This window comes from Vipera berus (assembly GCF_964194415.1).
Source record: "Vipera berus genome assembly, chromosome: 6".
NCBI lineage: Eukaryota > Metazoa > Chordata > Lepidosauria > Squamata > Viperidae > Vipera > Vipera berus.
In genome coordinates this window covers 67,911,741-67,937,181 of record NC_138208.1, presented here as the reverse complement: position 1 = coordinate 67,937,181, position 25,441 = coordinate 67,911,741, and the positions used below count along the sequence as shown (strand labels likewise).

General features: G+C 43.6%; 1 protein-coding gene across 1 annotated transcript; it reads right to left on the bottom strand.

Annotated features, from left to right (window-relative positions):
• Positions 1–728: 728 nt before the first annotated feature.
• RTCB (RNA 2',3'-cyclic phosphate and 5'-OH ligase) lies at positions 729–14,982 on the bottom strand. Its single transcript, XM_081330753.1, has 12 exons — positions 14,771–14,982; positions 13,732–13,810; positions 12,774–12,841; positions 12,051–12,150; positions 11,169–11,325; positions 7,415–7,571; positions 6,606–6,765; positions 6,218–6,393; positions 4,793–4,981; positions 4,400–4,510; positions 3,105–3,224; positions 729–2,867 (listed from the first exon to the last, which is right to left on the bottom strand). Exons 1-12 carry the CDS (start codon positions 14,861–14,863, stop codon positions 2,760–2,762), a joined length of 1,518 nt encoding a protein of 505 aa, XP_081186879.1. The 5' UTR covers positions 14,864–14,982; the 3' UTR covers positions 729–2,759.
• Positions 14,983–25,441: the final 10,459 nt, after the last annotated feature.

Sequence of the window (25,441 nt, the reverse complement as noted above, 5' to 3'; positions counted from 1 at the left end):
CAGCACCTGCATTTTCTGTATCACATCAGAAAAATACATCTTCCTTCCCGTCCTTACCACTTTCTATGGGACGATCGAGAGCATCCCGTCATATTGCATTACCGTCTGGTTTGGAAGCATTACTGCTTCAGATATGAAGGAGGTGCAGAGTGGTGAGGATGGCAGAAACAATTATCGGTAGTGCACTCCCTTCTATTCAGGCCATAGCATATAAACGATGCTTGAGCAGGGTCTGCAGTATTGTTTGGGATACTACACATCCTCTTCACGATCTGTTTTCCTTGTTGCCTTCTGGAAGGCTTTGTGGTATCCAAAGCCGAACACACACACACACACACACGATGTATATGTGGGTTATTTATGTGTATGGGTATATATTTTCTTTTGAGAGCAAGCAACAGAATTTCATTTTTAATGTGTGCCAGTGTGCCCACAGTAAAAAATGACAATAAAGGTTATCTTATCTAACTGAATTAACTAGGTAAGAAAATAAGTGATATTTTGTTTTCTTTGATGTGGGAACCAGAATCATATATTATTCCAGTTAGAAAAAGTTTTTTTTAAAGAATATAGTATGTATGAGCCTAGATGGACTCCAGAAGATGGTAGAGGACAGGAAGGCCTGGAGGAACATTGTCCATAGGGTCGCGATGGGTTGGACACGACTTTGCAACTAACAACATGAGTTCTCAACATAGGATGGTAAAACACGCGCACAACCAAGTGAATTCATTAACAAAACCCACTTTATTCATACTGTTCTCCTTCAGTGGTACAAATATCCCTAATATACTATAAGCCATATACTGTAATTCATCTTTTCTGATGCAGTATTAGGTAAGCAGGCTGGATGGCTAAATCTATATTGTCTTTAGATATACCTGCTGGCACACATAAACAAAAGGAGTTCACATAAATGTAGGAGATTTTTTTTGTCAGTAATTAGAATGTCTAGTTTTTCAGCTTTGTCTTTGTACTAACGACAATGTGATCTTATTTGCAATAGTGCCAAAACAACATAAAGACACACAAAGATTCAACAGACATAAGTCATGCTATTAGCTTGAAGGGTAGATTTTATGTAGCTTTTACAAACTATTTTGTTTCTTTTTATCCCAGGTTTAAGCTTTATTTTATTAGGCTGATTAAGTTAATTTCAAACTGCTAGTGAAATCAGTGAGTATCAATTTACCAATCTTTTTCAAAATACATAAAGGCCAGGCTGCACTCTTTATCCAGGGTTTCTTTCAAAATTTCTCTAGTAGTGGCATTCCTTTCAGTTTATCTTTATTAAGCTGCCCTCTACTGATGGTACTCTGATAAACATTGTACACATTTTACACTGAAGTAGAAAAACCTACGATAGATTCTGTAAAATCAACAGAGATTAGTCCAAACAAACAGAATTTGGAATTGCAGCACCAAACAACTAGAGATTATTTGTAAAGTTCAAATTAAATTACTTATACTACAGAGTAGTAGCAATATCATCTCATCACAGTATTTCAGAACATCCATTTTATTCCTAAATTACAAATACATCTGATTGTCTTTAAATGACAGGTTAACATTTGCAATTACTTCCTTGCAGCTTTAAATATTTAGAAAGTTTCAAGATCTGGAAAAAGATCTTGAAGACAGACTTGGGAGAGTTTCAAAAAAGCATAAGTAAGCAGCCATTTAAATGTATATGATTTCCAGTTTGCCATTTTAAGAAGTAAACTCTCTCTACTCGATCTATTTAGCCAGTGGGAGTAAGAAGATGCAACAGAACACTGTGTTTTTGTATTTTAATGACAGCTTGGAGGATAGCAACAGCAATAGTACTTAGACTTATATACTGCTTTCTTAGCCCTCTCTAAGAGGTTTACAGATTCAGCATATTGCCCCCAACAATCTGGGGGCAATTTTAATGATCTTGGAAAGATGGAAAACTGAGTCAACCCCGCGCTGATGAGAATTGAACTCCTGGCAATGGGCAGTTAGCCTGCAATACTGCATTCTAACCACTGTGCCACCATGGCTCTTTATCAATATAGCTATTATGTCTGTTCTAGACATGTGAATGGCTTGAAGCATTACTGAAAACTATATAGATTTTCAATGGAAAGCTGGTTTCTTTTCAAGAAAGTAGTATTGTTCCTCCACTAAAGCACAAGTAAAGCTTCAAATCAGGGATACTACTGGCATGTGATGTGCACAGAATCATCTGCTCCTAAAGTACCCACTGTCATGTAGTGGGGATGCAACAGAAACTGCTGAGTCATGGACTTCTCCAGTAAGAATATTTGCAAATTTTCCTACATCCTATAGACTACTAGCTTAGTCAGTCTTAATTTATTGGTCAAAACAAAAACCTGTTTGCCATGTTATATATTATTACTGAAGACTCTATGTCTTTATTAGAGAGAAACAACTGAAGTTAGGGGGGGAAAAACCCTCCAAGAACTATCTTCTTGAAAAAAGGTGGCCATCAAATTAGCACTGGTCAGAATCTCATTATAGGTATAATGGACCATTTATTAGGATCAAATAATCTTCTGAAAAACTGTTTCACATCTTTCTCTCAAAGAAACTCTGTCAGCTTCACACAATTTGCCATCAGATCAAAACAGCAACATATCTTGATTTATCTGTTCTTGTACCATATTTCTTAAGTCCAAAAGTTCTAACAAACAATTTGTCAGAGTTTCCATCTGAATGGACACATAATTAACGAGTAGTCTGAGTAAGAAGAGGTTCTGTCAGATTCTGCTTCTTTACCCTTTGATTACTGCAATGGGCCTCAGTTTAATCGCTTTCTTGCTGATGCCAGCTGCATGGCAGGTGTTAACCACATCTGTCACATTCTTATAAGATTCAGGTGCCTAGGAAAAAAGAGATTAAAAAAGGAAATGATATGCTTTGAGGTGTTAAGAGAAACAATTTACCCCAAATTAGAGAAGGAAAAGGGAGCCCTTTCAGGCAGAAATTACAGCATTTAATTTGGTAGATTCTCATAATCTCATATTTTTTTCTTCTGATAATAGATGCTAATACTTTGGTGTGAAAAGAAATCCACCCCAGAAATAAAATTGTCCAAAGAAAGATGAAAGAACTCTCACTTCTTCCATGACTAGTTTGGGAGATGCAACACGGATTGCAATCCCCATATCTGCCAACTTGTCCAAGACATCCTGGAAATCCAAGTTACGTCGTGATTTGGCACGGGACAACGCACGGCCCTGTAGGATAATATATTTCTTTAAGTACCAGTCTTCAAATTGAAGCAAACATTAATAACATGAATGAAGAAATCAGTTATATGTGGCCTTGGCCATATATTAAAATAAACAGAACAGACTCTTTAAGATTCCTAAATTTCTTAAAGGTTTCTAATATACACACAGTTGCTTAGATATGCTCCATCTTGGACTTTGACAGGCCAGGTCCAACCAAGGTGACAAGGACTCAGTCTTGTATTGCATTATGAGTTTGAGTCAGTAAATCTTGAGGAAGTGGACAGGTTCTCAATTCAGTTACTTGCAGCTACCTCACTGTTGAATCCTAATTAAAACAGCCAGGAAACTGATTTGTAACTGAGTCACTCATGCCCTACTCACTTTATGGATCAATACTGCAATGTGCTCTATATGTGGGGCTGACTCTGAAGATCACTTGGAATTTAACTGGTCAAGAATGTAGCAGTCAGGGCAGTAATGGGCATGCTTTGGTGTGCCCATTTAATACTTGTAAGTCTGTATTTGTTACCAGTATTCCTCTGGGTGCAACTGAAGATAGTATCTCTGACCTACAAAATGTTAATAGGGCACAGAGCCTGGTTATGTGAAGGACCAGCTATTTCCTATGGTATCAGACTGGCTTGCTTGATCTAAGAGGATTAGCATGCTCAGGGTTCCTTTATTAAATTATGTCATTTATTGGGATCCAGGAAGCATACCTTCCCCTGCCTTCTGGCATGAGATCTCCCCTGCTATTGTGTGAATCACACCCTGATAGTATTCTGGAACACTTGTAAAACTGGCTGTTCTTCCAGGCCTATGGTTAGGCTGGCAGGGGTCCCTGCCAGATTTTATGCAGTGTGGATGTAGTTAGACTGTTCCTCCCTTTGGTTTTATTGTACATTATCCAGAGTCAGTTTAGAGTTGGGATTGAATAAATTAAACACATACACTAAATCTAAATCATCCTGGACATTCCATACTACATTGCCTACATTTCTAAGTTACTATAATCTCTCCGCATCTTCATTTGATCCCACAGCAGTCATGGATTGCTGATCCCATTCCTCTTGCCAGAATAACTGAAGCTTTATTTTAGCTAGTATATTATCCAGATGTACATAAATATGAAGCAAAGACACCATGATTTAGAATAAAGCAAGTTGTTTCCTACTCACTGCTCCATGGCAGGTGGTTCCAAAGGTTTCAGTCATGCCTTGTTCAGTACCAGTAAGGACATAACTGCAAGTTCCCATTGTTCCACCAATCAACACTGGCTGGCCAGTCAGCTGGAGACACACATACAGTCAGTGTTAGTTATGCTGGAATGGCTGCAAATTATTATCAACTAATAAAAAAATGTTGATGAAATACAGTTGGTATATATTTTTTATTAGAATCAGCTAATTTACACTGTCTACTCTAAACTAACCTGCAAAAGAGGATGTGATATGTCTGTGAAGAAATTACATTAGGCTGTGCAGCCAATTAAGTGAAAAACTCCACCAAGCATGCAAAGGGAAATGAAAGCTTATGAATGTTAACAAGACAGAAATCTCAGAAGTTCCTACTTGGTAATCGACAGCTATAAGAGGGTGGTGAGGAGGGAATGCTCTGGTTGATCCTTTCCTATGCACCAACAGGGTCCGTTCTTTGCCATCTACCACGTGCTGTTCTACTTTTGCAATGTTGTGAGACACATCGTAGATTACATGCATGTCCAGATCATCAGGAGTGGTGTTGAAGACTTTAGCAAATGCCTAGAAAACAATACAGGCACACAAAGTAGTTCTAATATGTTTTGGGGGATTGGTATATATGGAAACTGGCATTTTAGTTATAATTATCTGAAATTCTTCCTCCAACAATCAGTTTATCTCAAGCTTCTTGCATTCTAAGTACAGATTTTAACAGCAATTCTTGAGAGACATTCTCTAAACTAACTGATAAATATGAAGAGACAATTATAATTATATTGGTAAAATGTACTTCAGACGATGGCTGGAATGGAACATATAGTTCAGCGGAATCATTAACAAAACCTTTTTTGAATGCTGCCCTGCTGCTCAAGATCGTAAAATCCTTCAAGCCTGCTTTTTTCAAGACAGAAAATAGCCATTATTTATGCAAAGCTATTCATATACACTGTGAGCAATCATCTCAAGTATTGCTCCATCCATGCACAAAATAGGCACGATCTAAATCTAAAATCTTAATGAACTAAAGTGAATTGGCTTTCAACCCTAAAGATCTAGACAGTATGACCCAAATTTAGGGCACATCAGTTTTGGAGAAAAGGGATATAATTAAATAAAAACTCAACTCAGTTGACACTTCATGTTTAGAAACAAAAGCCAAATGTATTCATACCATGGGTAGATCCAACCTGGAAGCCCATATATTGGAAACTGAATCTCAAACTCATCTGTTAAATAAATGTAGTACTTCTGAAATTACTATCTGGTGTCACGAAGCAGAATGCAACTGAGTTTGTATACACTGATTAGCAACATGGTTGCTAAGCAATGAATCAACTAACTGTGAGTTATGATTTTACTTCTACCTTCTGTATTCTGCTTGTCACAAACCAGTTAAGCACACAAATGGTAATAACGTGACTGCAGGATGCCACAACAGTTGTAAATATGCACCTAGTTGCAAAGCACCAAATGCTGTGATGGTTGTGAAGGTAAGAATTGATTGCAAAGCTACTTTTGGCACCATTATAACTTTGAATGGTCACTAAACAAGGCAGTCAGTAAGTAAGGACTACCTGTACTTCTTTCAAGATAGATATATCACAGACCAACTTCACGAATCCATGCTTTCCAGTTATTCTGGGACTGAAGTCTACGTCATTCACCATCAAAACACATCTAGAGAACACCAGGTTGGGAAGAATACCTTAGCTAGAGCTCAATTTCCCCATCTTAGCCAGTTATACCTGATTATTTTTAAAGACTGAGAAGCGATGAGCTATCGCTGTCCCCTCTTACCTGTCTAGTAAGAAAAGTCATGGAGGAACGATTGACCCATGCATAGTTTCCAGCTGCTGCCATCCCTTTCAAATAATCTTGGCCCTCCTGAGAAGCTATCCTAGCACATGCCAATTGGCGGTCATTCACTATAATCTTGTCCCGTTTCATTGCTTTTTCCATAGCTACTAAGGCATCTGAAAAATATGACCAGATAAATTCAGAAATTGTGATCTGGACCAGCAGGCCTAGAACTTAAATCATAATTTTAGATTCCATACGTATAAGCTAATTGCATAAAGATGTTATATTTTTTCCACATAAAGACTGTGCCGTAGAAACTAGCTCTAATATTATATTGGATAGTCACATTTCATTTCCAGAACGAAAAAGAACATTAGCCAAATACCTGTAGCTACTTGGTGGCCAAGGCCTCTGCTCCCACTGTGGATCATCACACATATTTGTCCCTTATGGTCTATACCCATCTTTCGGGCAGCATATTCATTATAAATGTCATCCACGACTTGTATCTCAGCATAGTGGTTTCCTGCTCCCAAAGTCCCCAGCTGTTAAACCGAAGAGGAGAACTTAGCTTTTCCCAACAAGAAAAATGAAATATTTGTGATTTTTACTAGAAGCCCTGGAAACTGAATGCAATTTAACATCCATTAGTCTTATTAACGGACACTGAGTTTTTCCACATTCCAGATGTTAAGGGAAAAGATTCTCTTTATTTTCTGAACTGTTAAGCTTCTTTAAAAATGTATGTTTCCTAAAAAGTATTAGACTAAAATCAAAACATTAGATAAGATGTAAATTGAAAAATCAATAATACTGAATCACCAAATCAAACATATATATAAGACAATATCTAAGGCTCATCAATCAAAAGGTGAAATTTCATTATCACAAAGTGGAGTCCTCCTTAATCAATGCAAGAGCCAGTGTGGTGCTATAGTTACAGACTGCTAGACTACAGCAGCGGAGAGCCAAGTCTAATTCCACACTCAGCCATGGAAACTTACTGAGTGAGTCACCCAGAGTATGACACATGAAAACCAAAAGTGAATGGGTAACCTTTTGAACCATGACATCAGCTAATCAAATCTCTGGTCATTGTTCTGTAATTAAAATCAACCTGATTAAAATTAAATTAAAATTAAATTCAAATCAGCATTAAATGATCACCCAACATTATATCTACAGTCTGATTACCTGAGGTAAACCCCTTTTCTTAGCTCTTGCTGACACTTTATTTGGATCTGCCTGCAACATCCTCCCATATTCTTCACAATGCTCTTTATCCTCAGCCCAGGCATAGCCTTCTCGTAAGGACCAGTCTACCCCCATCTCTAAAGCTTCCTCCAGGTCCCTGGGTATGAAAGACACTCCAATTAGGAGACCACAGACAAATACAGAATGAAAGCACAGACTCACTCCTACATCTTGGTTCACAATTATCAGATTACTCCGAGTAAACACTCTCCAGGTTCCATTGCTTCATTGCTCAAGTGTGGTCATCTAGTGGGAAGTAGAATGTGTCCCTTTTCCATAGAAAACCCTGCCCTGTGGAAGAACCTTTCCCTTGGGATCTTGCAGCTCCCCATCTCCCCCCCCCCGCAACTTTTAGCTTTCCCGAAAGTTGAAAAGGGCTGGCTTTTCTCCCAGACTCTGGGATAGGGTAAAGTTGGAGCCTGAGGATTGCATAGTTTGATGCACTGATATGATGGAATAAGTGCTTAATGTTCTGTTTTTTGTTTTTGTTTTATCATTGTGACCCACCCAGAATTGTGTTCTGTAAGGTGGGTGGCCATGTAAAACTTTTAAATCAAGCATTCATTAGCCAACACTTGAACTTAGAACACAATTATGTAAAATGCTTTCAAATAAGTGAGGTTCATTTTCATTTTCCTCTATAAAGAAAATGGTGACCAAATCCAGTATATTGTTCTCACACTGCAAACAAAATAAAATAAAGCTAGATAGGTTGGAAAGTTTCCTTTCTCCTCACCTTATAGAGGCAAAAGAACTACAATGCAGCAAATGTTTAAAGATTTGGCCAGCATAGGAGAAAATAATGAACATCAAGGAAAAACAACAGGGATGTCTCAATTTAAACATGATGTCATGCTTTGGTGGCATTAGACTGGGCTGTTCTAATTGGTCCCAGTCCCACCTATAAAAAAGTTTCCCTGGTGTTTACCTATGTCAGGCCTGCCCAAACTCAGATCTTTAGGAAAGAAAGATCCTCGACTCCATTTGGTTGAAGTGATTCTTTTACTAAAGTTAAGTGGTTGCAGCGAAAGTAAGGCTAGATCTGAATAGTCCCATGCAAAGGTTACACTTTTTCTCTTTGCATGGATCTCTCCCCTTTGACCAGTCTATCAGTGTCCAATAGCATGCTGTTTAGATGTTTTATTTATTTATTTATTTATTTATTTATTAGTTTTTATAAACCGCCCTTCTCCCGAGGGACTCGGGGCGGTGTACAGAGGAAGGAAGGTATACAGATGAACAATAAAAATAATAAAAACAATAGTGAAAACAAACTGGGACCCCAATTAACGCTATCATGCCAGGCCGGACTGCTGGAACAGGAAAGTTTTTAAGTCGCGTCGGAAGGTACGGAGGTCGGGGGCCATCCGGATTTCGGTTGGTAAGCTGTTCCAGAGGGCTGGCGCACCCACTGAGAATGCCCTCCCCCTGGGGGCCACCAGCCGACATTCCTTGAGCGGTGGCACCCTGAGGAGGCCCTCTCTGTGGGAGCGCACAGGACGGTGGGGTGCTGACATTGGCAGAAGGTGCTCCCGTAGGTAGTCCGGACCCATGCCATGTAGGGCTTTGTATGTCATTGTTAGCACCTTGAACTTCACACGGAAGGCAACCGGAAGCCAGTGCAGCGCACAGAGGAGAGGTGTGATATGGGAGTATCGGGAGGCTCCCAAGAGTGTCCGTGCCGCTGCACTTTGCACCAGTTGAAGCTTCCGAGTGGATCTCAAGGGCAGCCCCATGTAGAGAGCGTTACAATAGTCTAGGCGAGAGGTCACAAGGGCATGGGTGACTGTACGTAAGGAATCCAGGTCCAGATAAGGCCGTAGTTGGCGAACTAGTCGAACCCGGGAGAAGGCCCCCTTGGTCACAGCTCCTATGTGGTCTTCTAGGGAGAGCTGCGAGTCTAGGAGGACACCCAGGTTGCGGGCCCTATCAACAGGGGGTAGTAACTTGTCCCCGATGTTAAGCAATGGGACGTTCTGAATATCCTGGCTTGCCGGAACGTACAGCCATTCAGTCTTGTCCGGGTTCAGTTGAAGCCTGTTCCTCCCCATCCATTCCCGGACCGCTTTCAGGCAGCGGGACATCACGTCTAGGGCATCACTGATATTGTTTGGAGTTGAGATAAAAAGCTGGGTGTCATCAGCATACTGATGGTACCCTACTCCAAAACTGTGAATGATCTCACCCAGCGGTTTCATGTAGATGTTGAACAGGAGAGGCGAGAGGACCGACCCCTGAGGGACTCCGCAAGCGAGAGGCCTCGGGGTCGACCTCTGTCCCCCTGTCAGCACCGACTGCGAGCGACCCTGGAGAAAGGAGGAGAACCAACGCAGAACCGTGCCTCCCACTCCCAGTCCCCTGAGGCGTCGCAGCAAGATACCATGGTCGATGGTATCGAAAGCCGCCGAGAGGTCTAATAAGACAAGGACAGAGGAATGGCCCCTGTCCCGGGCTCTCCAGAGATCATTCATCAGAGCAACCAATGCCGTCTCCGTGCTGTAGCCCGGCCTGAAACCCGATTGGTACGGGTCTAGATAAACCGCTTCATCCAGGATCTGAGGAAGTTGGTGCGCCACCACGCTCTCAACAACCTTCGCAAGGAAGCGAAGATTGGAGACTGGACGAAAGTTATTCAAAGAGGATGGGTCCAAGGTGGGCTTCTTGAGGAGAGGTCTCACCACCGCCTCCTTCAAGGCGGTGGGGAAGTGACCCTCACTCAGAGAAGCAGAGATGACCGCTAGGAACCAGCCTCGTGTCCCCTCTCGAGCTGCATAGGCCAGCCAGGAAGGGCACGGGTCCAGTAAGCATGTGGAGGAGCTCAACCTTCTCATAATCCTGTCCACTTCCTTAGGAGTTACAGGAACCACTTGGTTGTTTGGCGACACTTGATGCAGTTTCACATTCTGTTCCCAGACCAGGTGTCCTTGGTGACTGGTTTACTTTGGCTTGGCATCTCTGGTTTCTGTCAAGACTGTCTCCCCCTCCCATCGTTTGTCTCCACATTCCCATGTCTTTTCTCCCCCTCCCTCCTTGCATTTTACAGCAGGATGCCAGCAAAGTGTAGAAGCTGAAGATGGTAGATCTGACATCCTGAGAGTTCGCTCAGAAATGTCTGAGAGTCTAGTGTTCAGATATTACTGTCTTACAGATTTTAACCTGTTTTCCTGATGATGCCCTTGAACCAGCTGACCATTGCATGCATACTACGGAGTCACTCTGACAATTAAGAAGGCAGAGAAATATATTGTGGCAATTGTTATGATCCCAAATCTTTTCTTGTTACTCCAAAATATTTGAGGACTAAGAAACATGGTTCTTAAATAAGTACAATTATCAGTAAGAGTGGTTGGTTGAAACATAGAGCCTCTTAGCAGCTATAACCACCAAACTACAAGTGAGTTTACACTAAGACAACTTTTACCTATCTAGACGCCTTCCAGATGCACAGACATAAACTGCCACAATTCCCAGTCAGAATGGAATTCTGGAAATAAAAGTCCTCTAGATATATGATGACTAACCTATGCAAAGCTTTCAAACAGCTCTGAATCAATAAGTGACATTTTTACTTGTTTGCTATCAACAGATCTGTAATGCATGTGATAAGCTACATTTCATTTTCTTTCAGCCACCTTCTCCTTCAGAAATGAAGCAAAAATACAGACATTTGAGAAAATACAAAAATAGCTCTTACTTGGCATTCATGGGGATGACACCCTTGGATCCCACCCCTACAGGAATGTGGTCAAACATGGATTGTGCAAGCTGCTCCTTCACTGGCTGGACATCACACTCATCAAGGTTGGTCCGCAATAATCTAACACCACAGTTAATGTCAAACCCTACACCTCCTGTATGAGTAATCAGAACATACCTTTTAAAACTCAGCTCAACAAGTCATTTTATGCAATTGCTAATATTATGAACTCAAAATACTCAATTATCAGAATATGAACTTTAAAAACTCAGAACTCGTCACTGCAATCAACTGCATTTTTGCCGCAGCTATAATTACATTCAGTAAACTTTATATAGTTAGATATTCCGATAAAGAAATATATTTGTATTACATGGAAAGAACAGAACTATTCTGCGCTAGTTCAAGGGTAAACATACTGAAATGTATGTAGATCATTTATTTATCCTCCATAATTACACTTCATGAAAGTTATTTCAGCTTAACATTGGATTTTGCACTACAAGCACTTGTTATTTTAAGATAAATCTAATAGACACTGTCCTCAAAAGGTCAATGAGAGCATTTTGCTTTGGCCAGCATATGTATACTGGAAAAATATCCACCTGTTTCTTCAAATCAGTCCAGATTAAAAATATGGCATCAGTAATACAAATTCTTTGGATAATTAAGTTTTTTTTGGCCTTAGAACTAAAAACTTCCTAACAGTTGAAAATGTAACATTCTACAGAACATATCACCAGTCAACTGTTACTTACACAGAATGGTTAACAATATCTCTGTACAATTGTCTGAATTGGAGCCTGAAACATCTAAAACATATTTGGAGGTACCTAAGAGTTCTCTTTCCAAACAGATAATAACTATAGCTGTCCATACCTGGTGAAACTACTGCTTCTGGGTCACTCATATCAAAGGCTGCCATGTTGCCAATAGCAAAGCCATACCCTGAATGAACATCAGGAAGTCCAATAGATCGCTGAAATACAATTTTTGCAAAAAAAAAAGGAAAAAGAAAGGCAATCAATATAACAATTATGAATGATATTGCTGTGCTATGAAGTAACCCTAGCCCAGTCATATTCCCATTGCAAAGCATCCAAAAGCAGAGGTTTCAACATTTATATCAAGGGGTGTACCATACTCAAAATGACAACTGGAAATAAAGAAATCATTTCATTTCAAAAATTAATGGCAAATACTCTACTTCCATCATATCCTTGAATATCTGAATTTACTTCAAGAAATTGTTAGGATAAGAAAGTCTCACAGTATTCTTATTGTGAAGTTCTTGATAATTCTGAACTTGGTTGTTAGCTTGTAGATGTTTCATTATCCAACTAGGTAGCATCATCCATCCTTGCACTGATAATGGTACCTACTTGGGTAAGAAAATATCTGCAAGCAAACCACAAATTTCAGAAGCTAAGGGCTTCACTGTTCAACTCTGAGTTATACATATTCTTTTCTATTGGAAAGCATCCTTATTTCTATTTGAAGCAGTAGTTCTACTAGTCTTCTAACACTTTACTACATAGAAGAATCCACAGCAAAGTCCTCCTATAATGGTTTTATTCTGGATTTAAAATAACAAGGACTCACGTGAACAATACCAGGTAATGCAGCTACATTTCCAATTTGTTTCATGGCTGGAAGAAAGCCACCAGCACCTAAAAAAGGTAGGAATTAATTTCCTGTTTCCTATGAACATGGAACTCAGAATTAACATTTTAAGGATAAAGAACAGTGCTATTCTCTTAACGTTTACTCAGAAGTACAAATGATGGATTTAAATAAGGCTTACCCCTAGATAAGCATGTAGAGGACTATAACTATAACCACTTGCATATTTCACATGCTAGGCCAGGGGTGTCAAACTGCTGGCCCACGGGCCGGATGCATCATAGTGAAACTGCACCCACCCCATTGCCAGCAACACGTCACATGACACCCCTGTGCTAGGCCTACAGAAAATGAAAATGTGAAACCTGAGGTAAATTGGGTATAAAACATATCAATTCAAAATTGGAATTTAAAGGGTACATGTCTTTACATTTAAAAAAGCAGAACTAAAGAGCAAATGGTTATTTTCTCATGCCCAACCAACAATTCTTTGTAAATCAAGACCTTTTTAAAAATGTGTTAATCCAAGCAGCCTATTAACCACAACATATTTATGATAACTAAACATAGAAGAAGCTATATTGGACTTCTAGATATATTTGTTGAATATGTGACAGATTTAAAGGAGAAAAATATTGGAGGCATTAGGAAACAAGGAGATTCCTGCAATTAGTGCAGGTTCGCATCCCACCAGGCTCAAGGTTGACTCAGCCTTCCATCCTTCCGAGGTAGGTAAAATGAGGACCCAGATTGTTGGGGGCAATTAAGCTGACTTTGTAATAATGCCGCTTGGGGTGTGTGTGAAAGCCCTAATAAGCAGGCATATACTGTACATAGAATGAAGGCTACTGCTAAGCTTGTAAGCCGCCCTGAGTCTTCGGAGAAGGGCGGGATATAAATGGAATTAAAATAAATAAATAAATAAATAAATACATACCTCCACCTCGACATGCATTTCTTAGTTCTTCAAACATCAACTTCTCCAATGAATCATTCACATAAAACACACCCTCCACCTAGAGACAAAAAGAAGAAAATTAGGAAAAAGGACCACATATTCAAAATTAGGATGCACCATTCAAACAAATAATTTGAAGTAACTGTATCATGAAAACTAGAATGCTTCCATAATTAGTTATTTTAAAAATATATTCTTCCAGTAAATATTTAGATTTGTTCTTAATAGTTTAAAGCAGGGGTCCCCAACCTCTGGGCCATGGAGAAGTATTTGTCCATGGCCTGTTGGGAACTGGGCCGCACAAGCAGTAGGCAAGCAAGCAAAGCTTTGTCTGCCCATGTATGGGATCTATGTTTCATGTGAACCGTTCCCGCCCCTCCAAATCTGTGGAAAAACTGTCTTCCACAAAACCTGTCCCTGTTGCCAAAGAGGTTGGAGACCGCTGGCTTAGAAGTAGCTTCCTAAATAACCAGAAATGCCCATATTTTGAACGAAGTAAATAGTCCACTTGTAAGAGAAATTATCAATATCACAATTGGTACTCTGATTAGCTACACCTACAGATCAAATTTCTCCCCACCAGGAAACTGGCAATTCTAGATGCACTATTTATAATTATAAATCACCTTTCACCATTTGAGCCAATATCATTTGACAATTATACAAAATAATAAAATGCAATCGTACGCACTGCAGTAGGCTAAAAATTGAGCAGAGCCAAGCAAGTGAACCCTCGACATTTTCTCTTCGACGCCCAGAGCAGGGGTAGGCAACCTCGGCTCTTTTATGACTCATGGACTTCAACTCCCAGAAATCCTGAGCCAGCTATGCTGGCTCAGGAATTCTGGGAGTTGAAGTCCATGAGTCATAAAAGAGCCGAGGTTGCCTACTCCTGGCCCAGAGGAATGAAAGGCACTCGGGGGAGCTTTTAGCTATTAATTATCATGCTCCAGAACGAAGTTTAGCGATGAAAACAGCAAGACTTCATCGCTCGCCCCATCGCCTCTAACCAACTCACGTTCATGTTGGGCACAAATCCTTTCTTGATGCGCCAGGAGTTCTTATCCAGTTTATCCAAATATTGCAATTCATCGTTGTAGCTTCGGCTCATGGCGAAAAGCACAGCAAACGCTCCGAAGTAACTTAACAGAACAACGTTTTTCTCAGGTGCTTCTCGGCAAGGGGCGGCCACGTCCACTTACGCCAGTACGGAAACCGAGACGGCTCTGCCCCCCCCCATTCTCTATCAGAACAACAGGAGAGAGTACGGAAGCCGAAAAGGCTCAATTTAGGGTTCCTGGAGTAACGCTGCGAAAACTCGGACGACTGTTGGACGGGAATAAAGGGATACTGCACCTTTGCTTATGTGTAGTGGTCGTCTGTAGTTTTGAAACTACTTTTGAAACGAGTCAGCTGAGATTCCTCTTCTGCCTCTCTCTCGCTCTTTTTAGAAACAGCTAAAAGTTGGTGTTTTTGCGTGCTGTCGCATATCAAATGAAACAAAGGCGGACACGCTCACAAGAGTCAAATGAGGGAATACACTATTGAATAAAGGAGAAATAGCCAAACCACGACTCTATGCGTACTTTCACTAAGAGATGGCTATCTATAGATGCACATTAGTTGCTGGAGAATGGCATTTAACTATATAAGATTTCATGGAATATATAAAGATGATAAAAGAGACTACTGTAACCCAGGAATTCATGTAAAAATTTATTAGTCTTTAAGGTGCCACGATGCTCCAGGTTTTTGCTGCAATGTAGTACAAACTGAATATTTTTAATTATTTGTTGCTAGCTGCGAAGTCGTGTCCGACCCATCATGACCCCATGAACAACGTTCCTCCAGGCCAGACATGTCAAACACAAGGCCCCGGGGCTGGATCCGGCCCGAGAAGTGGTTTCATGCGGCCCGCGAAGCCATCCTGGAAACAGTGAGGGAACGGCCCCCGCTGCCTTGGCCCTGGCCCAGAGACCCTCCTTCTGCCAGAGACCCTCAGATCTGTCCCACTCCTGCCCAGGCCCTCATAGGCACCCTTGATGCGAACGATGTAGAGCTGGCCACGCCCACCCAGTAGGCCATATGCACTCTAGCCACGCCCACCCAGTAGGCCACACCCACCCTGGCCACGCCCACCCGGCCCCCTGAGGGCAACCGCAATGCTGATGCGGCCCTCAATGAAATTGAGTTTGACACCCCTGCTCCAGGCCTTCCTGTCCTCTACCATCTTCTGGAGTCCATTTAAGCTCACGCCTACTGCTTCAGTGACTCCATCCAGCCACCTCATTCTCTGTCGTCCCCTTCTTCTCTTGCCCTCAATCTTTCCCAGCATTAGGCTCTTGTCCAGTGAGTCCTTCCTTCTCATTAGGTGGCCTAACTAGTTTCAACTTCAGGATCTCTCCTTCTAAAGAGCAGTCAGGGTTACATTTATATTGCTTGTAATTATTTTATAAGAGCTAAAGTGCGATAGACCTAATAGTTTATTGTTGTTAGCATATGGTAGTTTATGATTGTTTTTTCTTTTTGTAGTGTATGCTGCTAGCATACACAGGAAATGCCAGCGCAGCAGGGGGCTGGACAGCTCCAGGCGATAACCGCTGAGGCGGGAAAAGCCAGATGGAGCAAGTTTGACAGCCCCCGGCATGGTCAGCTCTGGCGGGAAGCCAGGGTTTAAACCTATTGGCCACATGCACTGGCGGGAAGCCCAGGTTCAATTCTATTGGCCATCATTCACCTGGGCAGGTATAAGAAACACCAGGAAAACCCCTTTGTCTCAGATTCATTCCTGATCCGAATAAAAGAAATACTACCCAGCTCAAGTGTCCGTCTCTCTGTGCGACCACGCGACTTTGCACTGGCGACGAGGGTGGGATCTTGCATCGGACAACGCTAGCCACGGACGGAATCCAATCGGCAGCCCCGGATCCAGACGCAGGACAACCGAGACGACGGGATGACACAACTGGGTCAGTATCCCCTTTTCAATAGCGGCCGCCCCGAGGAGTGGGAAGCCTTCGTGGGGCAGATAGAATGCTACCTGAGGGCGAACGGGGTAAAGGAGGACCGGCAGAGAGCGGCGGTACTGCTCTGCAGCTGCGGCACAGAAACCTACCAGCTGGCGGTCGGTCTCTGCGCACCCGATGACATCCACTCCGTCGGCTACAACGAATTGCTGGCGAAGCTGTCTGAACATTTCAAGCCCGAGACGTCCGAGATCGCCTGGCGGTATCGTTTTGAAAAACGGGATCAGCGACCAGGTGAGTCTGCCAAACAGTATATGGCAGCTCTGAGGCTGGCAGCTCGCCTCTGCAATTTCGAAAATCTAGAAATTAGGCTGCGGGATCAGCTCGTTTGTGGGGTGAGGGACAGGAAGCTGCACCAGAAACTTTTTGCTAAGCAGAAATTGACCCTGAGGGATGTCCAAGACGAACTCCTAGCCTGGGATGCAGCCGAGGAGCCCGAGACGAGGGAAGGCGGATCCATCCACCAGGTGAGAAGAGGCACCGACGCAGACGGGGCAGAGCTGGAGGTGGATGCCATCAACTGACCTCAGCGATCCTTCAACCCCGACCGAGAACAGAAAAGAACCGAGACCAGCCACGGCAGGCGAGAGAGACCAGGAGTGCAGATGCGGAACGAGCGGACCCCGGTCTACCCAGCCTCATGGCCACAGCGCGAATCGCCCTCGATCTACCCAGCAATGCGGCTGCAACTCCCGGTCTACCCAGAACAGCGGCTACGGACAGCCCCGGTCTACCCAGTGCTCCGGCTGCGGCGCGAGCGGCTCCCGGTCTACCTATTGTGCAAGCTGCGGAGGACAGCATCCCCGGTCTACCTGCCGTTTCAAGTCGGCGAAGTGTCGGTCGTGCGGAAAAACGGGGCACATTGCGGCGGTCTGCAGAAGCAAGCAGCGGGACAGCCTACACGAGGTGGAAGCCGAGTTCCAGTATGCCACAGGTACTGGGAAGCGGTCGCTGGGGCTGACTGTGAGTCACACGTCGGGATGGCCGGGCGTTTTCAAAACAGGGGCTCCTGCGGCGCTAGCCTGAAAAATAAAACTGAGGGTGAGGCTGCAAGGGGTCCCCTGCTTGATGGAGCTGGACTCAGGGTCAGCCGTATCCATCATCTCCGCCAGAACGTTTTTAGACATTTGCAAGCGGAGCGGCCAACGGGTTCCCTTGAGGACATCCAGACTGACCCTCTCTGACTTTCAAAATTCACCGATCAAAATCCGGGGGGAGGCGTTGTTGTGGGTGCAGTACAAGGGATTCCAGGGTAAATTAAGTGTGTTGGTCGTCGAGGGCCAGCGGACTAGCCTTGTGGGGTTAGGGTGGTTTAACGCCTTGGGCATCAAAATCACAGGGATTAATCAGACACGGAGCCATTTGTCCCTAGAAGCAGTCTGCGAGGAATTCGCGGACGTCTTCGATGGGCAGTTGGGAAAGTACACGGGTCCCCCAATCTCATTTAGACTAGATCCCCAGGTACAACCCATAAGGATGAAGGCGAGGCGTGTTCCATTCGCGTTAAAGCAAAAGATAGAGCGGGAATTGGATAAGCTGGTAGACCAGGGGGTGTTAACACCAGTTGATGGAGCAGATTGGGAAACTCCCATCGTAACACCAATTAAAGCAAATGGGGAAATTCGTATCTGCACTGATTATAAAGGGACTATAAACCGAGCTTTAAGTGCCCATTCCTATCCGGTCCCTGCAGTCAGCAGCATCTTAGCGTCCCTACAAGGCGGGTCCGTGTTCGCTAAATTGGACCTCGCCCAAGCTTATCAGCAATTGCCGGTAGACCCAGGGGCTGCTAGAGCACAAATGATCATCACTCACAAGGGAGCGTTCCGGGTAGGCCGGTTGCAGTTTGGGGTTAGCGTAGCGCCAGGAATATTTCAGGTGGTGATGGAAAGGACGCTTAAGGGAATACCAGGGGTTTGCCCTTATTTTGATGACGTCCTGATCGCAGCCAGCTCCCCGGACGTGCTGGCGACCCGTTTAAGGACGGTCCTTGAGAGGTTCAGGGGGGCAGGTCTCAAACTCAAAAGGGAGAAGTGCAGGATTGGGGTCCCAGAGACAGAATTCCTGGGGTTCAGGATAGATGCTCAAGGCATCCACCCATCTGCATCAAAGGTGAGGGCAATCAAAGAAGCCCCTGCTCCCAAAAACAAGCCTGAATTGCAGGCGTTCTTGGGGCTCCTCAATTTCTACCACACATTCCTGCCTCACAAAGCCTCAATTGCAGAACCCCTACATAGGCTACTTGACAAGCAAGCGCCTTGGGAATGGACTGACAAACATGCAAAAGCATTCCAAACACTAAAAAACATGTTAGCAAGCGATGCCACTGTCACCCATTTCAGGGAAGATCAGCCAATCTGTCTTGCGTGCGATGCATCCCCTTATGGGATTGGAGCAGTGCTCAGCCATCTCAAGGAGGATGGAACTCAGGCTCCCATCGCCTACTACTCCAGAACCCTGTCAGCTGCAGAGCGGAACTACGCCCAGATAGACAAGGAGGCACTGGCAGTGGTTGCTGGAGTAAAGAAATTTCATGATTACCTGTATGGCAGAGATTTCATAATCTTCACAGACCATAAACCTTTATTAGGACTATTCAAAACAGAGAAACAAACACCACAGATTTTGTCACCTAGAATGCTAAGATGGTCAATATTTCTCTCTGCATATTCTTGTAAATTGATACACAGACCAGGGAAGGAGATGGGGCATGCTGATGGTCTCAGCAGACTGCCCCTAATGGACAGGGAGCCGGACCCAGCACCGGCTGCCCAAATCCTGGCAATCCAAGAACTGCCAGAATGCCCCCTCAACGCGAAGGACATAGCCACAGAGACACCAAAAGACAAGGTTCTGAGCAGGGTTCATTCGTGGGTGAGTAGTGGGTGGCAAGACAAATCACCAGGGCAAGAGTTCACTGCTTACTTCTCAAGAAGGTTTGAACTGTCCACACACAAAGGGTGCCTTTTGTGGGGAAACAGAGTCATAATTCCCACAAGGCTCAGGGAAAGAGTTCTCCAATCACTACATGAAGGACACCCAGGGATAGTAAGAATGAAGGCTCTAGCAAGGAGTTACCTGTGGTGGCCAGGGTTGGACAAGGAGATAGAAGCACAGGTAGCGGGGTGTTACACATTCCAGAGGACACGGCCAGAACAACCACATGCACCAGTCCATAAGTGTGAGGAAACACACTCACCCTGGTCCAGGGTGCACATAGACTACGCTGGCCCATTCCAAGGTCACACATTTCTGGTAGTTGTGGATAGTCATTCAAAATGGCTTGAGGTGGTACCTGTAAGCAGCATGACATCAGCAGGGACCATCCAAGCATTGAGGGGGATATTTGCTACACATGGGTTGCCTGATGTAATCGTGTCAGATAATGGAACACAATTTACTTCCTCGGATTTCCAGGTGTTCCTGAGGACCTTGGGGATTAGACACGTCACCTCGGCCCCCTTCCACCCTGCCAGTAATGGATTGGCAGAACGATTCGTGAGAACAACAAAAGATGCACTCAAGCGCATAGTACAGGGAGATTGGAAGCAAAGACTAGCCACATTCCTCCTTCACCAACACGCAACACCTTGCACTGCCACAGACAAAAGCCCAGCGGAACTCAGATGGGGGAGACGCCTCATTACAACTTTAGACAGGCTCCATCCAGACAGAGTAGCCGCAGACACGGGGAACCCCAACATCAAGACACATTTTACCTCAGGGGACCTCATTTGGGCCAGGAACTACAGTACGGGTTATCCATGGGTGCCAGGGGAAATTATAGAGCAAACAGGGCCCCTTTCCTACAGAGTAAGGGTGGAGGGGGGACTCCTGTGGAAAAGGCATTGGGATCAACTGAGGAAAAGGACTCCTGAAAGGGGGGCAGAGGACACACTGGGGGGTGAGGAGGAAGATCCAACACAAAAGCCAATACAAACACATTCACCAAGGAGGATGGTTGGGGGGGAGCAATGGCAACCCCTGTACAGGCAGGAGTCTGATACAGAAACCAGGCAGTCACCAGGAATCAGCAAATCACACACACAGACACACAGCAACCTTCCTCAACAGGAGCTTCAGGAAGGAATGAATAGCCACGCCACCATACCTCCGGAAGATCATGTACCAAGAAGGTCAAGTAGGCCACACAAAGCACCAAGCTACCTCGCTGACTATGTACGTTCATAAAGGGGCAACAGATCAACAAGTGTATCCATTGTAACTATGTTTTGTAAATATGTGTATATAGTTGGAGATGGTATGACAGAGGAAAATCCTCACTATGGGGGAAGGGGTGTAGTGTATGCTGCTAGCATACACAGGAAATGCCAGCGCAGCAGGGGGCTGGACAGCTCCAGGCGATAACCGCTGAGGCGGGAAAAGCCGGACGGAGCAAGTTTGACAGCCCCCGGCATGGTCAGCTCTGGCGGGAAGCCGGGGTTTAAACCTATTGGCCACATGCACTGGCGGGAAGCCCAGGTTCAATTCTATTGGCCATCATTCACCTGGGCAGGTATAAGAAACACCAGGAAAACCCCTTTGTCTCAGATTCATTCCTGATCCGAATAAAAGAAATACTACCCAGCTCAAGTGTCCGTCTCTCTGTGCGACCATGTGACTTTGCACTTTTATACCTTGTATTTAGCTCTGGGAAGTCGGGAAGGGGGGGAGGGTTGGGTTGGGTAGGGGGGGTGGGGGTGGGGAGGGGTTGTTTTGTTAAAGATAAAATGTATTGAAAAACTTTTCAATAAAAAAAAGAGCAGTCAGGGTTGATCTCTAGGACTGATTGGTTTGATCGCCTTGCAGTCCAAGGGACTTGCAGGAGTCTTCTCCAGCACCATAGTTCAAAGGCCTCAATTCTTTGGCGCTCAGCTTTCTTATGGTCCAACTTTCACTGCCATACATTACAACTGGGAAAACCATAGCCTTGACTATACACACTTTTGTTGGCAGGGTGATGTCTCTGCTTTTTCGTGTGCTGTCTAGATTTGCCATTGCTTTCCTCCCCAGGAGCAAGCGTCTTTTAATTTCTTGGCTACAGTCCCCATTTGCAGTGATCTTGGAGCCCAGGAAAATAAAATCTGTCACTACCTCCATTTCTTCCCCATCTATTTGCCAGGAATTGAGAGGGCTGGATGCCATGATCTTGGTTTTCTTAATGTTAAGTTTCAACCCAAGTTTTGCACTCTCCTTCTTCACCTGCAACAAGAGGCTCTTTAGTTCTTCTTCACTTTCTGCCATTAGAGTGGTATCATCTGCATATCTTAGGTTGTTGATATTTCTCCCGGCAATCTTAATTCCAACTTTTGATTCATCTAGCCTTGCCTTTCTTATGATGTGCTCTGCATATAAGTTAAATAGGCAGGGCAAAAGTATACAGCCTTGCCGGACTCCTTTCCCAATTTTGAACCAATCAGTGTGTCAGAATCCATTTATATCGCATTCATAAATGTACGTTTAAAATACTGTGCCTTCCCTGGATTCTGCCATTTCTCCAAGGGGGAGAGGAGAAGGTGTTTATTCAGCCTGGCCAGAGACTGCATTCAAAGACCAGGGAAACCCCTTTTGATCTTAGGACAACAAAGGAGGGGAAGGGAGGGGGGATCTGGTTTGTATCTCCATTTGAATCTGAAAAGGAAGGACGCAATAATCATAAAGACACAGGAAGTTCCCTCTTTCCCACGAAAGGGTTGACACCGAAGTTTAATTGATGTGGGTCTGGCCAAATGGGTTTTTAGGGGAGGGGGTTGAACTGGGAACTCTTTATAAAGTATCAAGTTGTAACACAATGCCAGATCCTGTCTTGTATTTCCACAACCGATCACATCCTAGTAAAACCTCCTTTTGGACAAGACCTTGCTCCAAGAGTTCTTTATTTTCCTAAGATGTGGATTGGGGTGGGTCCTGACAGTGGTTCCGTGTCCAGTTCTCACTGTTGCTTCTTGGCCCACATATAGGTTTCTCAAGAGACAAATAAGATGGTCTGGTACTCTCATCTCTTTAAGAACTTGTCATAGTTTGTTATGATCCACACAATCAAAGGCTTTAGCATAGTCAATGAAGCAGAAGTAGATGTTTTTCTGGAACTCCCTAGCTTTCTCCATGATCCAGCGTATGTTGGCAATTTGATCTCTAGTTCCTCTGCCTCTTCGAAATCCTGCCTGTACTTCTGGTAGTTCTCGATCCACATACTGCTGAAGTCTAGCTTGTAGGATTTTAAGCATGACTTTACTAGCATGAGAAATGAGTGCAATGGTGCGATAGTTTGAACATTCTTTGGCACTGCCTTTCTTTGGAATTGGAATGTAAACTGATCTTTTCCAATCCTGTGGCCACTGTTGAGTTTTCCAAATTTGCTGGCAAATTGAGTGTAGCACTTTTACTGCATCGTCTTAAGATTTTGAATAGCTCAGCTGGAATACTGTCACCTCCACTAGCTCTGTTGTTGCTCATTTTTTCTAAGGCCCACTTCACATTCTAGGATGTCTGGCTTGAGGTCAGTGACCACCTCATCGTGGTTATCAGGGACGTTAAGCTCATTCTTGTATAGTTCTGTGTAATTTTGCCACCTCTTCTTAATCTTTGCTGCCTCTGTTAGGTCCTCTGTTGGTCCTTTATCATGCCCACTTTTGCATGAAACGTTCCCTTCATCTCTCCAATTTTCTTGAAGAGATCTCTGGTCCTCCCTATTCTATTGTTTTCTTCTATTTCTTTGCACTGTTCATTTAAGAAGGCATTCTTATCTCTTCTAGCTATTCTCTGGAATTCTGCATTCAATTGGGCGTATCTTTCTTTTTCTCCCTTGCCTTTCGCTTCCCTCTTTTCCTCAGCTATTTGCAAAGCTTCCTCAGACAGCCATTTTGCTTTCTTGCATTTCTTTTTCTTTGGGATGGTTTAGTTGCTACCTCTTGTACAACGTTGCGAACCTCTGTCCATAGTTCTTCAGGCACTCTGTCTATCAGATCTAATTCCTTAAATCTATTTGTCACCTCTACTGTATATTCAACAGGGATAAGATTTAATTCATACCTGAGTGGCCTAGTGCTTTTCCCTACTTTCTTCATTTTAAGCCTAAACTTTGCAACAAGAAGCTCATGGTCTGAGCCACAGTCAGCTCCTGGTCTTGTTTTTACTGACTGTATAGAGCTTCTCCATCTTTGGCTGCAGAGCATATAGTCAATCTGATTTCTGTGTTGACCGTCTGGTGATGTCCATGTGTAGAGCCGTTTCTTGGGTTGTTGGAAAAGAGTGTTTGCTATGACCATCGTATTCTCTTGACAAAATTCTATCAGCCTGTGCCCTGCTTCATTTTGTACTCCAAGGCCAAACTTGCCTGTTATTCCGGTTATCTTTTGGCTTCCTACTTTAGCATTCCAATCCCCCATGATGATAAGGACATCATTTTTTTGGTGTTAGTTCTATAAGGTGCTGTAGGGCTTCATAGAACCGGTCAATTTCATCCTCTTCAGCACCGGTGGTTGGGGCATAGACTTGGACTACTGTGATATTGAATGGTTTACCTTGGATTCAAATTGAGATCATTCTGTCATTTTGGGGATTGTATCCCAGTATTGCTTTTCCTACTCTTTTATTGACTATGAAGGCTACTCCATTTCTTCTGAGGGATTCTTGCCCGCAGTAGTATACCCGATGGTCATCTGAATTAAATTCACCCATTCCTGTCCATTTTAGTTCGCTGATTCCTAAGATGTCGATGTTCAGTCTTGTCATATCTTGTTTGACCATGTCCAGCTTGCCTTGATTCATGGATCTTTACAGCATCCACCAAGGAGCCTTGGTGGAGCAGTGGGCTAATGCCTCCTTAAGTAACACCAGCTTCCTGCAATTAATGTAGGTTCGCATCCCACCAGGCTCAAGGTTGATTCAGCCTTCCATCCTTCCGAGGTAGGTAAAATGAGAATCCAGATTGTTGGGGGCAATAAGCTGACTTTGTAATAATGCCGCTTGGGGGGGGGGGCAAAAGCCCTAATAAGCAGGCATATACATAGAATGAAGGCTATTGCTAAGCACATTGGTTTGTGCTTAAATTGTAAGCCGCCCTGAGTTTTCGGAGAAGGGCGGGATATAAATGGGATTAAAAATAAATTTTTTTTAAAAAAAATCAGACTTTCCTTTCACCACCAAACACATCCACAGCTGAGCGTCCTTTTGGCTTTGGCCCAGTTGCTTCATTCTTTCTAGCGCTACTAGTACTAGCCCTCTGCTATTCCCCAGTAGCATATTGGACGCCTTCCGACCTGAGGGGCTCATCTTCCAGCGTCATATCGTATTGCCTTTTGGTACTGTCCATAGGGTTTTCATGGCAAAGATACTGGAGTGGGTTGCCATTTCCTTCTCCAGTGGATCACGTTTTGTCAGAACTCTCTGCTATGACCTGTCCGTCTTGGTTGGCCCTGCATGGCATAGCTCATAGCTTCATTGAATTATGCAAGCCCCTTCGCCACAACAAGGCCGTAATCCATGAAGGGGATATTTTTAATTGGGGATGAATATCAGCCACCAAGATATTTGCTGAATTTCTGGTAATTAATTATATCAAAATAAAGGAGCCCTTCAGAATCAAGGGTTTTCTTGTTGACGCTCAAAGGTCCAGCAGTGGAAACTATTTTAAAAGATGTGGGCTGCCTGTGTTCTTATAC

What these genes read in the sequence shown, in the direction of transcription:
- RTCB (XM_081330753.1), bottom strand. Translation starts at nt 14,863, where the DNA reads ATGAGCCGAAGCTACAACGATGAATTGCAATATTTGGATAAACTGGAT. An exon ending in AAATGCATGTCGAGGTGGAG is followed by an intron (nt 12,842 to 13,731) that starts GTATGTATTTAT and finishes TACCTTTTTTAG; the next exon opens with GTGCTGGTGGCTTTCTTCCA. An exon ending in GTCATCCCCATGAATGCCAA is followed by an intron (nt 7,572 to 11,168) that starts GTAAGAGCTATT and finishes TTTCATACCCAG; the next exon opens with GGACCTGGAGGAAGCTTTAG.